This window comes from Carettochelys insculpta, chromosome 4 (assembly GCF_033958435.1).
Source record: "Carettochelys insculpta isolate YL-2023 chromosome 4, ASM3395843v1, whole genome shotgun sequence".
NCBI classification, from domain to species: Eukaryota; Metazoa; Chordata; order Testudines; family Carettochelyidae; genus Carettochelys; species Carettochelys insculpta.
The window spans coordinates 4,632,592-4,653,824 of record NC_134140.1 but is presented as its reverse complement, the minus strand read 5'-3'; the positions used below and the strand labels follow the sequence as shown (position 1 = coordinate 4,653,824).

The 21,233-nt window shown below is 42.7% G+C and overlaps 1 protein-coding gene across 5 annotated transcripts in view; it reads left to right on the top strand.

The window, feature by feature from the left end:
* The window catches only part of EXOC6B (exocyst complex component 6B), a 458,226-nt gene that overhangs the window by 268,343 nt on the left and 168,650 nt on the right, over positions 1-21,233 (top strand). For all 5 annotated transcript variants that reach the window (XM_074992199.1, XM_074992198.1, XM_074992200.1 and 2 more), the window contains exons 11-16: positions 1,811-1,931; positions 4,467-4,538; positions 6,214-6,311; positions 7,458-7,563; positions 8,290-8,399; positions 20,112-20,223. In XM_074992199.1, coding sequence (XP_074848300.1) covers positions 1,811-1,931; positions 4,467-4,538; positions 6,214-6,311; positions 7,458-7,563; positions 8,290-8,399; positions 20,112-20,223 — 619 coding nt within the window. The remainder of the gene's footprint in view (positions 1-1,810; positions 1,932-4,466; positions 4,539-6,213; positions 6,312-7,457; positions 7,564-8,289; positions 8,400-20,111; positions 20,224-21,233) is intronic.

Below are 21,233 nucleotides of genomic sequence, written 5' to 3'. Positions count from 1 at the left end.
ATTGAATGTAAATCCCAGTGTACATTCCTATAAATCTGAGCAGCCGTCGTTTGTAAAATGTACACTGGTAACATTCTGAACCTGATTTGTGATACCTTAACAGTTGTCTTCCACTATGCAGGTATTTTTATATAATCTAGGTTTTCTCTATTGACCTTTTTAAATGGGATTACACATCACTTATTACTCCTTGTTCTGATTTGGCAAAAATATTTGGTAACTAGAGATTGGAGTGGATTGATTGCCCGCTAGAGGGTGGATAATTCAAATTAGGGGGATAGCCTAACCATGTAGTAATGTGGCTAGGAGTTGTGCCTTCATATTACTAATAAAAAGATATTTTGTATCTATGGATCTCCATTCCTTGTAGGATTTTAAAGTAAGACTTCCCTTCTGTTAGCCAAGAACAATACTCTGTGGTGGTTATAAAACAGATAAATGGGGATTTATAATGAAGATATTGACTGTCTTTAATGTAACAACATGAATAATGCTGTGTGTTTATATGACCATCTGGGGTCTGATCCCATAAGGTGCTGTGCATTCTAGCCTTAGTCAAAAACACGTATTATAGCGTGCTTAATTTTACAAAAATGAGTCGTTCTGTAGACTTCAGTAGCTGATGGACAGTGTGCCTGGAATAGTTTGAACAGTTCAAAGCTGAAGATGCTAATTTTGCATCCGATTTAATATATGGACTTTTCTAGGGAATCCATTTCTTGGGAACAAGGCCCCTGTCTTGTGTTACGGAGCAAGAATAATTGTCTTATAAAAATATAAAATTTGTAATTAACTAAGCAGTGCCTAAGGGGAACATAAGTCTACCCGCAGTTGAAAAGTATAAACACCAGAGAAGAAGAAATATTTGAGGTGAAACGCTAGGGTGATGATAAAACACGAAAGAAAGGCTAACATAAGCTAAAAGTTAGGAATACTTCCTGACAATGTAAGATCTTTTATCTTCTCAAGGGACTGGGTGGAAACCTCCATGCATGCATCTTTTAAAAGCAAACTGGACAAGACATTAACAAATGTGCGTTAGAGTGCAATCCTGCATGGGCCAAGAGACAGGACTGGGTGATGTAACAGGTCATTTGTAGGTCTAGGTTTTACAGTTCTGTGATTAAATTCCTACAATTGGAAATATCCCATGTACTGATAATACCTGATTTTTATTCCATATGCTAATGTCCAATTTAGTTTATTTTACAGTGACTGTTTAAAAAAAAATCCAGCTATTCCCAAGGCAGGGAAGTTGGCACAGACTTGGAAGCCAGAGACTAAACAAATGCATGATTTGAGTTTGTAAATGCAGAAAAATTAGTAAGAAGGCAAGTCGCTGTTGATTAGTTTCATGCACTTGAGTAATCCCACTGTCTTTCCCCTTTCATTTCATGCAGTACAGGGCATCTTCATAAATAATCTTTCCTCCGCTGCAGCATAGCTGATCACAAGGAAACCACTGGCCAGTAGGAAAAATTATAGGAATTGTTTGCTCTGTGTTGTGGAGTGTGTTGGATTTTGCTGACGTTATTTAAACCTATATCCTTGATATGTTTGTTAAATTTGGTGTTTACCATCTTACAACAAATTAAAGATCTGTTAAAAACATCAGTTGAAATATTCATGATGATTTATGTTGTTCTTTCTCCTGGTGTTTATTTCTGTACACATGGACAGAATTGAGCAGCAGATTGCTTTTCTTGGGTGCAGAGGGAGGTGGAGGAGAGTGTTGCATGTGATGTTTGTAAAACCATGTGGCTGTCATTGGGACTCTGACTTCTGACAGCTGTGCTTTCTCCTTTGTTAGCTTTTTTGTAGTTGAAGATCACATCTTACATACGACCCAGGGCTTGGTAAATAGAGCCTATATTGATGAACTGTGGGACATGGCTCTGTCAAAAACTATTGCCGCACTAAGAACACATTCAGTAAGTAAAAGCCACTGGTTACTTATACTTGCAGCAACAGTTAAACAATCTGAGTCTTTGGGAGTTAGATTTTTACTTTGGTGTTCCTTGCCTGTGTTCTTTTTTTAAAAAATGTACTCTCTCTCTCTCTGTGTGTGTGTGTGTGTGTGTGTGTGTGTGTGTGTACACACACATCATGATTCTTTGTATAGGTCTTTATTCATCAACTTCTTTTTGACATTTCTCTATGATAAAATCATCATCCTAATAATAACATCAATTGATTAGCTTTATTTGTAGGTTCTCATGCACTAGCACAATACTTTTTCTGCCCTTTTAAATGTCAGTTAAAAGTTAGAAATATTTTTTGAGGAAGAAACAACAAAAAATTGTGGCCACTCCACCCTCAGTGGGGACTGGTAATATCGGAAAATGAGATTGACATTTCAATTTCTTTCCCTTTCAATTTATGGCAAGAGCACATACTGCTATATCCAGATACATGTGCTAGCCAAACTGTACCCTCCCTTGCTTGGAGAATCTCCATGAGGTATTGGATCCTTAATGTGGGGTTTTGAGATGGTTCAGATAGCCACATCTTGCTTTTGAGTACTGCCTCTTCTAATGTGTTGTTATTGCTGCCTGTTCACACTAGCAGATTACCAAACGGGTTTATAGAATTAAATTGCTAAGACAGTTTAACTCTATTATTTGAAACTGTCTTCAGCTCCATGTCAACATTTCCATACAACTGTTCTGGGAACAGAAGTAAGTTGGAACCATATCTGAGACATTATTGTAGGCCAGTTCCATCACAGCTCTGTCACCTGCTTGTAGGAAAGCCTAAAAGTTGTGTAATGTGGAGACACAGTATGCTACTTATTTTCAAATAATCACATTTACATTCATCTGCTTTACAATTACAGCTCTTTGGACATATGGTTCTAATGTGGGTGTGCACTAACTGGCAAAACCAATATCCCCCCCCCCCATTTTGTAACGTAACTGTAGGTGAGACTAACTAATGCTATAAAGTTATTATAGGAACTCATGCTACAAATCTGGTGTTCAGATATACCCAAATAGGTGAGCATCTGCAGATGTTTCCTATTGTTCTATAATTTTCCATAGCATGGCAGCTCTGTTGACTGGAGATAAGTTTTACTGCCTGAGTCCTTTTGTGCCATAAGGGAAGGTGTATAATATATAAGGGGTGGGTGGGTGTGGGTGGCCTAATGCTGGCCAAAAGGATAGAGATTTGAGAGTGTGTGTGTAATATATACACCTTCTGCTATGGAAAATCATACAGAACCAAACATTTCAATTACAAAGATATGCTCTTTAGTCAGGGCTTTTTTGGTGGCAGTGTAAACTATGCAAGCAAAACAAATCAAAATACTTCGTTAATATCACTAACTTTAATAAGATAACAAGTTTGCAAGTGTTGCCCAATTTGATACATGAAGTGTCTGACAGGCAGAGGTTTTACAACAATCATGAAGTCCTACAAAGTCATTTAGATTTTATAGTGCAGTCATCACAAAATTGTATCTTCACCACATGTTTATTTTGGCACTATCATAATGACCCATCATGTCCATTCTTTACCATTCACTTCTCACTTTGTGGGAGGCTGTCACAGTGAGCTTGTTTCATCTCTATCCTTTTGGCCAGGATCAGGCTTAGAATTTTTTTCTTACGTTTGAGTGGGACATCTTTTATCTTTTCTAATAGTGAAAGGCAACTATCTCACTTTCCTACTTTGTGGTTTAGACAGTGAATTGGAAAATGTTTCTTTCAGTCTATCACACGGGTTTACAGAGTCATTTCCTCTGTGTGCTAAATCTCTGTTTCCTTTTTTATGGATTGGGACCACTGATTATATATTTGGTAAGAAGATATTTGAAATTTTGCATATTTCACTTTTATAAGGTCACCTGCTTATACAGAGATTATGTGCAAGAAGGACGTGTGACATCTTTCATTTCGATCGGCTGTTTGTCTTTCTGGCTAATGTCTTGAGCTGTAGGAATTGTTTATATCATGGCGCAGATGTATTTTCTTCATGTTGCAAAAACCTGCAACTTAAAAATGAAGTTTTCTCAATATACATAATTTGGGGGTATTTTCTGTTTTGCAAGACTAGATTAACATTATTCTAAATATAACTAACAATTTTATTCAACAATAGACAATGCTCTGTGTCTTTGATCTGTCAGCGCACTGGCTTTTTCACCCTTCTCAATCTCCTGGTAAATACAGTAACTTTTGACTACTTTTAAATACATCTTGATGGGATACCTACAGCAACTGAAATCCTTATGTATCCTCTAGAGCTTTTCAAGGCAACATTTTTTGGAATGTGTGTCTTTTGTGACAGTATATCATGATATGACCAATCACTCCATATAATAAAAGGCTATTAAAAGTCAACTGATGATAAGGTGGTGTCAGATATCTGTGTTATACCAAATGAAGGATTACAGGACTGGGTGTGTGGATTTTTTCCCATTTGCAGAGTTAATGCTTTTTTTCAATTTCCCCTCGCTTTTTTAGTCTTACTGCTCAGACCCCAACCTGGTATTAGACTTGAAGAACCTCATAGTTCTGTTTGCAGACACACTCCAGGTATGTAATTGTTGGATGCTGATATATATCTTGTAAAACATCTGTGGTGCTGATGAAAGATGTCAGCCATTTAAACCAGCTGATGTGTTCACCATGTCAGCTCAGTTTCTTTTTTGATTAGGTGTGAATTCACAGGCCAGACTGGCAGCCCTGGAGGCTGACAGGGTCTGCACAGGGCAGTTAATAAGTGGGCAATGGCCCATGCTGCCTTAACCCTGTGATTGATTCGCCTGAACCTGAGGAGAACATGTCTAGATTCAGACTAGGTTGCCCACAAAGGTGTTGAACATGACAAGGCTTTTTGTGATGTCTACAACTTAGGAGCTGGGCCTGTGAAAAGCCAGTAACATTCAACCATTACTGGTCCAGTCTGGATTTGAACTGACTGCCTAGAGCAGTGGTTTTCAATCAGTGTGCCATGACACAGTGGTATGCTGTGAAATCTGTCCAAATGTGCTGTGAAATTTCCTCAATTTTCCCTTGCTGCAGCTCTTTGCAGAGCCATGCGAGGTGAGGAACTAATGACCCCACTCCACCTGGCACGGGGTTCATCAATTTCCCTTGCAAGATAGCTCTTTGCAGACCCACCATGAGGGGAAGTGCTGACCACACAGGATCCCATTCATTCTGGGAGGTAGCTGAAATGCTGCTTCCTGGCCTGAATGTGCTGGTGGGGAGCCTGCCCCCCACCCCCAACTCCCTGCTGTGGCAAGAGTGAGGGAGGGAAGGTGCCTTTTGGAGCTGGGACACGGTTTAAATCCTGTGTCCCAGCTGCATGGGGCTGGTGGGGAGGGGAGCCTACTTTCTGGAGGCACCTCCCCCACCTGCGAGTAGTTGAGTAGGCACTGAAATTTTCAGTGTTTGCTCAGCATCCCTTGCATGACATCGAGAAGATTTTGACAAGTGTCTGTGCGCGCTGTCGAAGACGGTATATTCTGTGGTAGATTTGAAACATTAATGCATTTGTTCCTTTTTAGCTTATTGTGTGTACTGCTGTGCTGCAAACCTCTCTAGTAAGACTGTAACCATAGCAGTGCCATTTTTATTTAAAAAAAAAAGGAGCCGGTGCTCAGCTGGCTCTCTGTCCTCCCCCCTCACCCAAGCTAACCCATGGCTAAAGCTGCAGAGGTGCCGGTGCTCAGAACCAGTAAGTACCGGCACAGAAAAGCATTGAGCCATAGTAAAACAAAAAGCAGTCAAGTAGCACTTTAAAGACTAGCAAAATAGTTTATTAGGTGAGCTTTCGTGGGACAGACCCACTTGAAGTGGGTCTGTCCCACGAAAGCTCACCTAATAAACTATTTTGCTAGTCTTTAAAGTGCTACTTGACTGCTTTTTGTTTTGATAGTATATAGACTAGCATGGCTCCCTCTCTGTTAGTGTATGAACCTAGTAAATGTAAGTAAGTGTGATGTTTATGAGCAATTGATTCAGCTGAAAAAGGTGGGGGTGCCGTGGAATTGTTTGCCTCATTGAAGTGTGCCCTGTTAGTGAAAAGGTTGGGAACCACTGTCCTAGAGTTTAGTACATGGGTATTAAACCCCTGAGCCGTGCAGCCCTCATCTCAGATTAAATGTACTGACTCTCACGGAAGTGTAGACTTGTCTCCCTTATTTGTTAAATAGCAGTGTTAACATTTCTTACTGAATGTAGCTGCTTGCATTTCTCAATGCAGGGCTATGGCTTCCCTGTAAACCAGCTGTTTGACATGCTGCTAGAAATCAGAGACCAATATAGTGAAACTCTGCTGAAGAAATGGTCAGGAGTTTTCAGGTAAGAGGCTTTTTCATGCTCTGTGGTAAGACATTACATACAGAGAGATTTTATTTGGAGGCTTTTTTTTTTTAAATTTAAAGGGATACTAATGGCTTGCTTATGTCTAAAATTTGACCTATGTTAAACTCACTATAACTTGGTGCTCTCTGTCCTCCTTGAGAAAGGGAAAGGAAATAATAGCAGCAGAACTATAAACAAAGCTGGCAACTGACCTGGGCTAGAGGAGGGTTTGGAGCAGGGCGCAGGCTGAGACCAAGGCTGGGGCAGGGCACAGACTGGAGCAGGAACAGACTGTCAGAACTACTAATGAGCAGGGAGCATTCCCAGCAACGCAGCGGTGTTGAGGAAACTGGAATGGCTGTTTCCATAGGAGCCTCTATACCTGCCTCGTAGTCACCTGGTTAGACCCTTGCTTGGGTTTTGCTTGAACCTTAGGCCTTGCAGGTAATTGTCTCAAACGACTCATCCTGCTCAGAGTGCTATGAAAAGTGGCACCCACATGATACGTTCACTTATGCTACTCCTTTGATTGCCTCAAATACAAGCTATGTCTTCATTACAGAGCTGGCACTGAGGCCTGAGCATTGGACTACTCTAACATGGGTGTGAACCAGCCACCCTTCAAAGCCAGACCCAACTACTGCCCTCATCTCTGAGGCATTAGTGCTTATGGGGGTACATCCCATGGTTCTTTGCGCAGCAGTGAGCTGAGCTGCTCTGGTTTTTTTGTCAATAAACTGGGGGGAAAGGCCCTTCTGGGCACGTGGGGGAAATTGTGGAAAGGCATTGGAGGATCATCAGCACTCAAACAATTTCACCTGCGTCTTCACTGTAAAATGGGCAGTTGACTGTAAGCACCACCGTCAGATCAGAGGTATTTGTGTGTGGAAAGGATTGGGCTTTTTCATACCACCTGGGTCAGAGCAGCACTCTAAGCTGTTTTACAGTAAGCCTGGTTTGGCACCTATTTCTCACCTTGAAATGCTCTGCACTGCTATAAGTTAGTATGCTAGGCCTTTCTGAATGCCAGTAACCCTTGATATTGGCTGTTATGCTCAGTTTCCTGGACAGGTCTGCTCCCCATGGCAACATTATTTCTCTTTGCAAAAGAGATTACTGTAACTCTTTTCTTATATTTTACAGAAATATACTTGATGCAGATAATTACAGTCCTATACCTGTAGCTAATGAAGAACTTTATAAGAAGATAATAGGACAGTTTCCGTTCCAGGATCCAGAGCTGGAAAAGGTAGGGAAACTTCTAAAAGTGACCCAGTTGGGATACCATTAGGAAAGTAGCATCATCAAAGATTATTAAAATGGAAATAATTACACATAGCGTTTGGAGAAGGAAAAAGTTTAATCCAAATTAGGTTTTGGGGTTTAATAAATTCCACCCCCATTACCTCTGTTTAGCACCCACTTTCTTCATCATTGTACGCTGGACCTTTGGACACTGTGTATGCTATGGTTGAAGCCAAGCTATTAAGTCTCATTTGTAGGGCAAGACTGCTGCTTCCTCACTGCTGTTGGTGTGTAGGCAAGTGCCTGCCTTAGGCAGAAACAGTAAGAGGTGGCAGAATACGATGTTTTCTCGAGGTGGTAAATAAACATTGAGGAACTTCCCAGTACTTTATTTTTGTGAATAAGGGAGCTTGCAATGATATAGGTAGGATATTCGTCTGACTGTTCTCTTGTAGCTACAGGTTTTCCTCCAGGCCCGTTTGAAACCAAATCCTCTGCCCAACACAATCCATTTGTAAATACTTATCTGATCCTTCACTTGGCTGAAACGACTGTATAATATACAGTAAATGCTGCCTTGTTTCATTGCTTCACTTGGCTGAATATTAGAATTATCTGGAAAGCATGTAGTTGGAAAGCAGCTACCACTCTAGGTTTTGCTGGGAGTGGGGCATTTCTCTGTTACATTTCTGCTGTTGTCCTTATTTTAATTCTTTCCTACATTTTACAGCAACCATTTCCAAAGAAGTTCCCCTTTTCGGAGTTTGTGCCTAAAGTTTACAATCAGATTAAAGAATTCATCTATGCCTGTCTAAAGTTCTCAGAAGACCTACACCTGAGGTACTGTATGAAATACTGATAATTGTTCATGTAAGCCCATTAATTTTGCAAATTATAAAGCTCCTTTTACTGCAGGAAGTCAAAGCACTTCATAAACATTCATTTTCTTTTTAATTCTCCATGCCAGTAGTAGTATAGTCCCTTGCCAGAGGACAAAGATGATACACGTCCTTTCAGTGGTGGGATATCCCAGGCATATAGGGCACTTGCCAGCTCTTGAAGAACAACTGGACCAGTCTCCGGCTGGTAGAGAGCATGGTATGTTGCCAGCTGCAAAAATAGTCAAAAGACTACAGTCTGGTTTCTCTGTGATTCCTCTGACTTGTTCATTCATCGTAGCTGAACCCAGCCATCCCTGCCACAGATAGTAAGAACATAAGAACGGCCATACAGGATCAGACCAAAGGTCCACCCAGACCAGTGTCCTGTCTTCCACCAGAGCCCAATGCCTGATGCCCCAGGGGGAGTAAACAGACCAGGTAATCACAAAAGTGATCCTTCTCCTAACATCCATTTCCAGTCTCTTACAAACAGAGGCGAGGATCACTATTTCTACCCATCCTGGCTAATATCCATAGTGATGGTCTTTAGCCCCCTGGGTGGATAGCTGATGAAATTTCATAGTGTGACAGTCTTACATGAAGTGTCTGGAGTGTTTCCAGAGATAGGTCTGGAACAGTTGTTGTCCAGAGCTAACTCTTAACAACCATCTTTGTGAGATTACTATAGTGGAAGGGAGTGTAGGCAGAGTGTGACCTCTAATAAGTCTCTTCCCCTACTCCAGGAACTCAAGACTAAGTTAGGGATCACCCCTCTTGGCCTACCCAGTATTTTTGGGCCCCTCTTGGAGCAAAGGTCATGTCACAATAGAAGGGCCTACTGCCTGAAAATTCTCCAAGGGACCAAAGAGGTGACTCAACCAACTTCCTCCTCCAGCGACTCATTTCCTTTATTCTACCACTCACCCTCTGCGATCTCCAAAGAAACTTATAATGACAAGTTTTATGGCAGGGATTCCCAACTGTGGATCACGACCCAAACATGGGCCACCATTAGATTTTCTAAGGGTCGCTGGCTTGGTGGCTCCCAGTGCATGTGGCTCTTTAAGAAGCCATTTGCAACTCCTACTTCTGCCACCACTCATTCTTCCAGCTCCCAGTCTCTGCCCTCCTGTGCTGAAATGGAACTCGGTTTAACGACCAGCGGGAGGGATCCATCTGTTCAATCGATTAAATTGAGTCCCATTTCAGCGCCACAGGGCAGAGAGCAGCCAATGCTGCAGGTGGGGGAAGGGATTAATAGGGCTGGGAACCGCGTGGAGGAGCCAGCGGGGGAGGAGCAGCAGTGGCTCTCTCTTGAGGTAGGTGGGGGCATGTTCTGTGGCTGCAAGGATTTTAAGCGTGGGGATGGGCGGGCGCATTTTGGGGCTGGGAGGGGTTTAGCCTTGGGGTGGGGGGAGTTGTGGCTGCAAGGGGCTTCAGCCTGGCAGCAGGGTGGATGATTTTGGGTCTGTGAGGGGATTAAGCCTGGGGTTAAGGAGCACTTTGGGGCTGAGAGGGGTTTAAGCCTGGGGGTTGGGGGGTGTTTTGGGGCTGCAAGGAGTTTGTCTGGGGGTGGGGTTGGGGGCTGAGAGGGGTTTAAGCTGGGGGCCAGAAGGGGGTAGTGGTTTGGGGATGAGGGGATTAGTGGGTTAAGTTAAACACCATGCCTCTGCAAACAGCACCAACACCCTCTTTACCCATGCTCATGTTTTTCCCCAAGGGAAAACCTCTCTTTCCTCCATGCCCCCTCCCCCCATTTTGAGTTGCCCAAGGTCACAAAGTCTTACTGAATTGTCAAAATGGGTCGCAGTCTCGAGAAGTTTGCGAACCGCTGCTCTGTGTAATCAGAACCAGAAGTATGTGCCACCCTCATGTCCCAGCAACGTGTGCGCAATGAGGACAATAGCAGCAAGTCATCCGATGCCTTTCTTGTCAATGAGCATCACCTAGGGCAGCAGGATCCTCCCCTTAGTACCAGTATATCACCATGCTCACTCTTAATTAACCTGTGCATCCAGCAGCATCACGGAGGTGGAATCCAGGACTCTGGAGATAAAATCTTAGGTCTCTTACGTGAGCTTAAGGAGAAACTTCTCTAGCTGGTGATTGTGCTAAACTCATGTGAATTACTTGAAACCTAAGAGAAGAGCATTTAAAATCTTGCCTGGCTTTGGTGAGCCAGCAAGTACCTTAGCCATAGCGTCTGACATCAACAAACTGTTTCAAAATCCTCCACCTGCTGATGGGGGAAGGAGTCATACTCACGTGTCTAAACTGGCAGAAAGTGTTCTTGTGAATAGGAAAAAACTCAAGCAGGAGAGGTTTCCCATTCAGGCTACTCAGTGCCTCAGCGAGGAAGGTAAGCAGTATTTATGCCAATTCTAAACTAAGCCCAGAGCCATCAACAGATTTGCCCAGGGTCACAAAAAGTTGCCATTCCAGAGCCAGGAATAAAGCTCAGGTGTTCCCACCAAGTATCTCTGGTCTAACTGCTGGATTGCCTGCACTCTAAGCTGAATGCTGAGATGCCTTGAGAACATGTTTTCCTTGAACTCTGTGGTTTTGGTAGACTTGACTTGTCCCACACAAGTTGATTTTATTTTTTTCCATGGGATTTTATAAATGAACAAATGAAATTTGAATCTATTATTTAAATATCCTACAAAATGTCTGTTTGTTAGCCTTCTTCCCTGCCCAGGTGCCTTGATTGTTTTCACACAAGTGTTTTTGTATCTCTGGATGCCTAGAGAATAATTACACAAGCTAGTAATTATAAGCTGGGCCTTGCCTTACACACAGTAATATATTTAACTTGCAGAAGGTCCATGAATAAATAGTGAATTCTCACTGAAAGGACAGGCAAGGGATCTCTCCTCCCTAATACCTGGGTATACACAGGTAGCTACCTGCAATATATGAATGTTGCTGTTCCTTTGCAGTGCCAAATACTGAGCACTGCTGCAGGCTGGGTACCATGTCAATGGGCCAATCTGACTTTTTACAACAGCGCTGTTGGGGGTGCCTGAATTTTAAGCTTTTCCAGAGTGAGTAGAATGTTTTGTAGAGAAGGAGTAGCTGTCTCTTCTGGTCTGGGCTTCATTCCTGGAGAAATCACCAATCTCTCTCCTGATATTGAAGCAAAGATGCAGTAGATACCTTCACACTGTCATTCTGAGAGTTTGATCCTCACCCTTAGCTGATGGCAAGATGCTCTTATTGGTGGGCCCCACAGCTGTTAACCTGTGGGTTTCCATTAAATATTTAGGCTTCTGATGAAAGCTTGCCTCTGCTCTTTTTGCGATATAGGTCTATTCTAGGGTAAGGAGTGGGGCTGTTGTGTTTTTCCAGCCAAACATGCTGAGTATTTCCCTGAAAACCCTGTTGTCACTTTCCTCATTTCACCCTGACAGTTTGAATTAGTTTTTGTTAGGGAGCTTGACTGCAAAGCCAGCAGCAAGTTTTTTTTCCGTCTTACTTTTTCTTCCTCAGTTGTCATTTATCTTGCACCCTGGAGTGATTAGGGTCAGGCTGTCAATCACAGCAGGCATGAAGGTCCTTGCTACTGTTACAGGATATGGGACATCAACTATCATTAACATAGACAGTTCTCTTAAATACAGTACAGTCTTTTCCTGAAGAATAAACCCTGAGGCAGAAAACATGAGTCATATATTTTAATTATTATTCTAAACCAGCTCTATGTATTTGTTGGACAGAAATATTCTCTTTTAATGAGGTGATTATGAAAGATGTTTGAAATATTTAAAGAGCTGTCTTATTTTAACAGCTTACGTATGTGCGCCCATGCACAGGCTTTTTGTTTTGCTTTATTTCAATTTTAAACTTTGTTTTAAACTATTTTCTTTCTTGGGATGAGTATGTGAGTATATTTTAGAGATTCTTCTCGAGTAAGTTGTCTTAAAAATTTCCACAGATTTTAAAAGATTTCACCAGTTCTATTGGAATTTCCCACATGTAAGATATTCCTTATCTTCACAACTAACAATTTTTCAGACTGGTGGAAACTTTAAATATGTCGACAGTTATCTAACAGGACTAGCATTTTCCAAACATATGGCAAAATCTCTGCAGGCAGAGCTAGGGGGTCAATTTTTAAGTGCCCAAGTGAATTAGAAGAACAAACCAAATTGATGTCTCAGGGCTTGACCTTTTAAATCACTTAGGGCATGTCTACACTACTGCCTAAATCGATGTAAGTTATGTCACTGAGGGTTATGTAAAAACCACCCCCCCGTGGGCAGCGTAACTTACATTGACTTAAATCATTGTCCACACTGCAGCATGCTGGCAGGAGACACTCTCCCACTGACATGACTTCTGCCTTTCATTGAAGTGGAGTAATTACATCAATGGGTGAATGCTCTCTTATTGCCTTAATGTGTTTTCACCAGACATACTCAATCAGTGCCACTGTATCAATGCAGTGTTGCCAATTTTAGTACACTACAGGAAACCTGGATTTAACAGACTAAGGGCGGGAGGGGTGTCCGCTATTCCTGAAAGTCCGTTAAATGCAGGGGCTTACTGCTCACCCACGCCAGGCTCCCCTAGCTGTAACCCCCTCCCCCGAAAAAAAGCCTTCCACTCACCAGAGCCACTGCCACTGGAGAAGCCTCTGCACTCCCCTGCATGTCTGGGACCCCGCCATGCAGGAGGATCTGCCACGGGAGCCTCCACATGCTCCTCTAACCAGGGACGGGGCGTGTATGCGAGTGCCAATCTGTCCTATATGTGCCCCACCCCTGGTGGGAGGAGCATGTGGCAGCTCCTCCAGGCTGCAACAACAGTAAGTCTCTTACCCTTTTTTGAGGTGGGGAGGATTTTATGGACTTTGGGAACAATGGGCTGGGGAAGGGGAGTCCATTGTCCTAAAGTCCGCTAGATTGGGGTCCATAAAATTGAGGGTTTACTGTATTAAAACAAGCCCTGGAAAATCCCAGTCTTTAACAGCAGTGTAAATTTACTCACGTGTAACCCCACTGAAATCCGCATTTCTCATGTGCTTAAATGCTTCTAGGAGCTGACTTGTATAGAGAACAATGCAAGAAATAATTCATTTTATACAATTTCGTCTAGCTGAGGACTCCCTCATATAGACAGAAATAAGTTTGTTTCAAAATGCATTTCTAATACTTGAACATATTGCACTGTAGGAAAAGGCGGAAAAGGGCACAGATACTAAAATGAGGGACTCTAATATAAGAGCCTAAGAGGTTCTGTAGCTAGAACTCTGCTGAGTTCAAACTTAAAAATACAAAACCACAACACAAATGTGTAAATATTACAAGTACAGAGATGTTGACTGGAGGAATTTAGAGTAGAAAGAGAAACAGGACCATTGTTTTATTCCAGCTGACTCATATTGTTGTCTGATTCCTTGAGAAACACAGCTGGCTATTTCAGTACAGGATGGAATCCTAGGGATGGGGCAGAATGGAAGAACCTATACTGCTGCCACCTTTGCTGCTGAGTATCGGAGGGGTGGCCGCGTTAGTCTGTATCCTCAAAAACAACAAAAGGGTCCTGTGGCACCTAAGAGGCTAACAGACTTCTTGGAGCAAAGCTTTTGTGGGCAAAGACCTAGTTCGTCCGCTACCTAGCTGCATTTATCAAGGAATCATATGCATCTGATGAAATGGATCTTTGCCCACAAACGCTTATGCTCCAATAAAACTGTTACTCTCTATGGTGCCACAGGACCTCTCATTGTCCTTGCTCCTAACTGTCTGTGCCTGGATTTACCTGCTCTCTGGATAAAGAGAGGACTCCAGGGTCATCAGCACAGCAGCTTTCAGCAATACTGCAATTACTCACAATTAAAAGGAGAATATGGTGAGTGTCCCTATTATCCAGGGTTACTTAGCTCTTACTTGCCCTAAAAATGAACCATGTGTGTATGTACAGGCGTAAGGCCCTTCACTGCAATGCACCCACCTAGCCTAGGGAGTCTATTGGAGAAACTCTTCCATTGACCTGCTCCTCTTGTCGGGGGTGTGGGGGGGCGTAAAGGGAGCAACTGCAGAGCGATCTGTAGTTGATTGGATGGGCCTTCACCAGACACACTAAATCAATTGCTGGTGGAGCGATCTTAGAGTGGATCCCTGCTGTACTGTTGATGTAGCCTGAGACGGCTCTGAGATAGCTGTGCTATATGAACCTGAATAGAATAAAAAGCCTTCTTGAATTGGGAGTTTATGCACAAGGGAGTCATGTAAATGGATCTTGCAGAGCATATGGAACATTTTAGTAGTGTTAGGACTAATAATAGACTATTTCTGTGGGACTCAAAACCCAAAGATCTTCCAGCAGCCTTATCCAAAATATAACTAACACTGAAGTATTTGAACAGCAGTGTTCCCAGCTATCTAAATGACCTACAAAGAAAGTTTTGGAAATTGTACCATATTCCATACTAACAACCCATCACTTACCTTACTTGTGTCAAAAATTGATGTATTTTTGCATCAAAGGAGGAACTGGAGCCAGACAGTTTATTATTATGGGACTGAAGAACAGCTAATTTTGAAATGCTTTGAAGATATAAATCATGGTGTAAGTGCTAAAGATTGCCATTAAGAATTAGTTGTTTATGTACTGAAGGCTTTTGTAGTTGAAATGTCATTGCTGGCATTAAGGGTGAAGTTAGTGACTAATCTAAACCACCAAGTTTCAAAGCAGTTTGTCATATCTGAGCCAGCTTGAGGAAGGTGATGTAACCAGCTTATTGCAAAGAGTATCATCTATGCCAAAACACTGCAAATGTGCTGCCAGGATCATAGATTCAAAAATCCCACGGCCAGACAGGACCATTGTCTCTTCTGACCTCCTGCATAACACAACTTTCCCCCAAGTATGTTTCTGAACAGCGCATGCCTTTATAAGTACCATCTAGTCTCTATTTCAAAATTACCACCATGACCCTACCTAAATGGTTCTGTTGATTAATATCTTCACTGTTAAAAGGTGTGCCTTTTTTCTAGTCTCCGTATGTCTAGCTTTAACCTCCAGCCATTGGCTCTTGTTTTACCTTTATTGAATGGAAAAAAGCCACTGACAAATATTGGTTCTCCATGTGCCTGCTAGCAAACTATGGTAAAGTCACCCCTTAACCTTCTCTTTGTTGAACTCAAGGACCTTAATCAGTTTAGCTTATCAGTCTAAGGCATATTATCTAATCCTTTAATTGTTCCTCTTCTCCAATGTATCGGTATTGCTGGACCCCTCAACCTTGGTAACATGGCTTTATTTTAACTAAATAACGAACTTTCGTATAGTGCACAACTTGCATGTTGTCTAATTTGCCAATAATAGTATAAGCGGATGCAATTTAATTTCAAAACCAGTTTTTCCTCATCCTCTCTTTTTCTAGCTCACGCTCGTAAAACAGCAAAATGGTCAGTGTTCAAAGCAATGGGGGAAAAAAAAAAAGCTCATCATCCAAATTCTGTACCATAAACAGTCTCTCATCAATAGAGTCTCCGCTAGTTTAAAGCCTACAGATTGGGCTCTGTGCAGAGTGCCAGAAGTCATCTGCTGTTGCACACAAGTTGAGCAACTCCTCTCTAGTCATAATATGGCCCTTTTTTGCAGAGAGTCAGCCGTATGCTTCTACTGGGAGCTCACAGACAAGCAGCCTGCTCTAAAAATCTTGTTTCTACCAGCCCACCACCCACCGCTACCCTTAGCTTGCATTCAGTGATTTAAAAATGGGACAAATGAAGTCTGCAACCAGCAAGAAGCTTCCTACCTTGAGCAGTCCGAAAGAGATGATTTTCGTACCACCCTCAGCCATTCAGGCTTCAATTTCTGATCTCTCATTAGTATGTAAAGTGCCTTTCATACCTACAAACCCCAAAATAAAAAGGTCAGTTTTATGATTTCTTTATGTAATTCACCAGAGGAACAGAGCGCACATGGTCAAAACATTGCTCTAAACTGATGTACATTTAACCCTTTTTTTCGTCCCTGTTGAATGTAGCATTTTTAGCTCTCTTCCCCAAATCTCTGCAGCCCTTTTCCACACATGGCATTTCCCCATGCTGCTGTTTAATGGAAGTCCAGGTCTGCCATGGTAACAAGGCACACCATGAGAGAGAAAGCCGGTGACCCTCTGTACCAACAGTTAGCTTTGTTTTGTAACAGTGGCTTTATTTAACCCCTTTGCTTTTACCAGTTGTGACTTTTCCTTGAGGTGGTTCATAGCATGATTTCTATATTCAACCTTTATATTGTGTGGTGTACAGAGCTTTGGATGGGAGGAGATGGGGAGCACTTTATACATAAAATGTTGGTGCGCCAGTGACAGAGGATTCACTCGCACAGCAAAGAACTAGAGATGGACCTAAAGCAAGAAGTTGGTGTTCAGTTCTAAGTGTCCCTAGGTTTTGGTTCTGTTCCATCTTCAAAAAACCCAAAATATGGCGTAATACAAAGCAAGTGATGCCGAGAAGGAGTTGAGGAATGGGGGAGTGTGCGCCAAGCTGGGACCCAGTGAGGTTTCAGCTGGTATGTTTCATTTAAAATGGAACTTAGCAGCTGTCACTGAGTAACATCCTGTGAGGTACAGTCAGTCCTATGCTTCCATAGAAGTCAGTAGCAGATGAAGGTGGTGAGCACCTGGTGGGATCAGCTTCCAGAAGTGCAGTTCCTGGCTGGCATTAACCAGAAGAGCTGCAGTTCAGGAAGGCAGATTTGCAGTGAGGTGGCAGATATGGGTGCAGGTACTGGAGAGTGGCTACTGTGAGCTTAGATATTTACACTACATTCTTTCCTCCTTGCAGAAGATAAATAAGAACAAAGTCTCCTTTATCTCACTGAAAGGAGAACAGCTGTGCATAAAAGTTACCTCACTTGGGTTGGGCGTTCAGGGGTGGGAACAGGCCTGCTGGGCCCATTAGTTTCTGTTGCCAGCACTGGCTTCAGAGAGCAGACATGCTCTGTACTCTGCTAGTGAGCAACGCTACCACATACATGAGTGGGTGGAGATAACTTGAAGGTTCTCTTCTGTCTACCATGTCATTTTCTGCTTCATAAGCTCTCCATTTGTCAGGTAAAATAGGCTAAGGAGCCAAAGGTCACAGGGTTCACTTACCGGGAGCCCCAAAGATGGTGATGTTTCTGAATCTTGCAGTGAGAGCTTTCCTTCACCAGAAGCCTCCGGTCATCCTGCTCTCGGCGACAAAGGCCATGTTTTTTCAGGCCGAATGCGATGCTGTTGATAGATCAAAGGAGCCAACATTTCAGTCACTTTCAAAAACCTGCTCAAAAACCAAAAGGCCACACGTCAGGGGAGTGTGGGGGGAGGGAGGACAAAACTTCTTGGGACAGGAGTTTCCCAGCTGCAGGTAGTGACCTGCAGTGTGTGGATATTCTTTAGTAGCCTTCTAGTCTATTGAAAACACTGACTTAAAAATAGAGCACACTGACACCATTGTTGATGTTGGGTATTATAACTGGAGCTGCAGTCGTCTTAAGTGATACTGGTGCAGCAAAAATATATGGGGCAGATTTTTCCACCTAAGTATTTTGTGTGTAAAATGACCCTTCTGATCTCATCTGAGATAATCATCAAGGTTTGAATAGGGGGCTTTCAGCACCAAGGACCCCATCATTTGAACTATAATTAGCAGTAACAAGCTATTTTCTTATAATGGGCCAGCCACTGCAGGCATGTGCACCATGCATGTTACCAGCATGATACATGCACACCCTGTTATGCTTGCAAATGAAATCTGTGTGCGTGAAAGGACCTGACTTGCACAGGTATATCAAACAGTAGGGCACACTCAGCTCTATGCATGGGGTTTGTGTGTGACCAGCTTTAATACTTGGGCTCTGTCGCTGTGTTCCTTCACCCCTTACAAAGTCCACTGCTTTAGAAACCAATGTGCTTCTGTCCCGCACAGACTTGGCATTGCTCTGGGGCAGGCTTAGGTAAAATGCTGATATTGAGAATAATGGAAAATGCTGTGTAATGCAAATAAAAAAGCAGGCAGTGAAGGGGCTGCTGCAGTGTGCAGGCTGGATGTCTCCTTGTAATGTTAGTTAATATGAGGAGCACAGATGCTTGGGGTGGGGATGTTATAAAGTAATAAGTAACAGATTTCTGCAGCTCTGTTGGAGAAATGGAGTCAGCACAAATGAGAAGTCCTGTGGCACCTTTTAGACTAACAGAACATAGGCTTTTGTCTGCAAAAACCTGCTTCGTCAGATGCAGTGTCAGCACGTGCGTCCTCATTGCCCTTCTGTTGATGGGACTGGCAGGGCCCAAGACTCAAGAAGACAATGCAGGGTGGGGATACCAGCAGCTGACTCTGTTCAAAATGGGTAGCTGGATGGAGGGGCTCTTGTTTCCCCCTCTCTGAGTCTCTTTTCCCATCTTGGCACAACCAGCAGCTGTTCTGCCAATTGGTGTCCCCTGCTGTGCTTCCTGGCCTCCAGCAATGTTATCTCTCCACAGCTTCTCTTCAGGTCACAGTCCTTGGGCAGGAGGAAGCACTGACACTTGCCCATGTCTCCCTTCGGCCTGCAGCTTCTCAGTAGGTTGGTGCTTTGCTGCTTTCCTTTGGAGTAGGAAAGAGGTATTGACACCAGTAGGAGGAGAGCCAGGTTGCAGGATATTCTCTTAAACACCTGTGGAGATGCACTGTGCTGGCCTGTTGTCATTTGTGTGACATGAATTGCATGAAAAACTACCACAGCAGAAAGCAGATGAAAAAAATCTGTTTTATTTATATTAATAACTATCCCGATAATAAGAGAACTAAAAAGCAGTCCTGTAGCATTTTAAAGACTAACAAAATGATTTATTAGGTGATGAGCTTTTGTGGGACAGACCCACTTCTTCAGAGCTGGAAGTTTGCGGAATGACTAGCTCAGTGGTTAGGGCATTGGCCTCTTAAGCCCAGAGTTGAGAGTTCAATGCTTGAGGTGGCCATTTAGGCAAATAGGGGCATGGGGAAGGATAGTGCTCAGTCCTGCCAAGAGAGCAGGGAATTGGACTTGATGGCCTACTGAGGTCCCTTTCAGCTCTCTGAGATGTGTATCTCCGTATTTTTTCTTTTTTAAATATTAAGTGGGTCTGTCCCATGAAAGCTCATCACCTAATAAATCATTTTGTTAGTCTTTAAAATGCTACAGGACTGCTTTTTTGTTTTGTGAAGATACAGACTAACACGACAACCTCTCTGATATTAGGAAGCATCGCAAAATATAGTACCTACAGTATAAAAATAAATATGTGCTCATGCACACACACTCGCAGGCGTTGCACTTCTCTACTGCCAGGGGTACCAGGGAGTGTTTAATTCCCACAGCTCCAGTTTGAAGTCAGTGGGAGAGTGGGTTAATTAGTATCCCAGCAAATCCAGGGATGAAGTGAGAGGAAGAGGCAAGAGGGTGCTAGCTTGGGATTTGGGAATCTGGAGTTCAGTTCTCTGCTCTTCCACAGACTCTTTATGTTGCATTGGTCAAGTCTCTTAATCTGTCTGCTGCACCTGTGCAATGGCAATCACAGTGCTGCTCTGCCCCACTGAGGCTGTTGTGAAGGGTGAGCCATGTGTGGTGTTCACGTGCTGTGACAGTGTGGGCCTTGGATTTATTTCCTCTGCTTCAAAGTAGTATGCAAATTGATTTCTGAACTCTTCCTCAGCTCCACGGAGGTGGATGACATGATTCGAAAATCAACCAACTTGCTGCTGACTCGAACGCTGAGCAACTGTTTGCAGAATGTTATTAAGAGGAAAAACACAGGGCTGACAGAGGTAAGTGTTCAGTTCCCAGGCAAAAACTATTCATGGGAGGAGAATGTGTCCTATCATCTTTATGTTTGTAGATCCAGTTCAGTTTTCTAGGATGTGTTTTTAAAACATAGTAATAGGACCACTATCATAATGTTAGGTTCTTTGGGAACAACAGGGGGCTGATTAGCATGTCTGTAGTAATTAATATTTTATTTTCACTGAGAAATTTCTCTGCTGCTTTCTCTGTTGTCGTTGTTATTTGATGGCCGGTATTCCTAGGAGACCTATAATTCTAAAACACATTTATATATTGTCTATTACACTCCTTGCTAAAGGAATGAAAAATTTAAATAAAATAAAACAAATTCTTGTTCGTGTTACAGTAGCAAGTCAGAACTCCAGTGATTAAGGTGGGCTGTATGAAAAATACTCTGTGCCCCAAGAACATTTTTCTTTCCAGATATTTGGAAATAACTTTCCAAACTATAGGAAAGATGGTGTTTATGTCAATTCCAAAATGTAAGCCAGTGATTTTATGCTGGCGTGCATGCAACTGGTCTGACATTTCTATAAATATACATCAACTCAAATTTTAACTCTGTTTAATATGGGTACGTGATAAACTAATTGAGACACATATATGGGATCTTTGTGCTCTTTTTAGGCTAGTGAATTCTAATGAGGCCTCTAGGTGCTACTCTCCTAGGAATTGTAAATAAACTATAGATCTATTTAATTAATGCAATCTTATGTGAATTGGGACTTGAGATCTGACTAACATTCATTAACTCTAAGAGATCCATGGCTGACTTTGCTGTGAAAACTCTTCTTATGTCTTGGGAACAATTATGCACCCGAGATGTGGGTGCATCTAGGGGAATTTCAGTCACATCAGACCTGGTTAACCCTGGTTGTGCATCCAATTTTACAACTGGGATTCACCCTTGCTCTTTGCTCTCCTCCTGCTCAAGGGAGTGTCTCTGCTCTTTTGGGGCATATTCTTCCTCTCCTACCCCCAGGGTGTCCTGAGG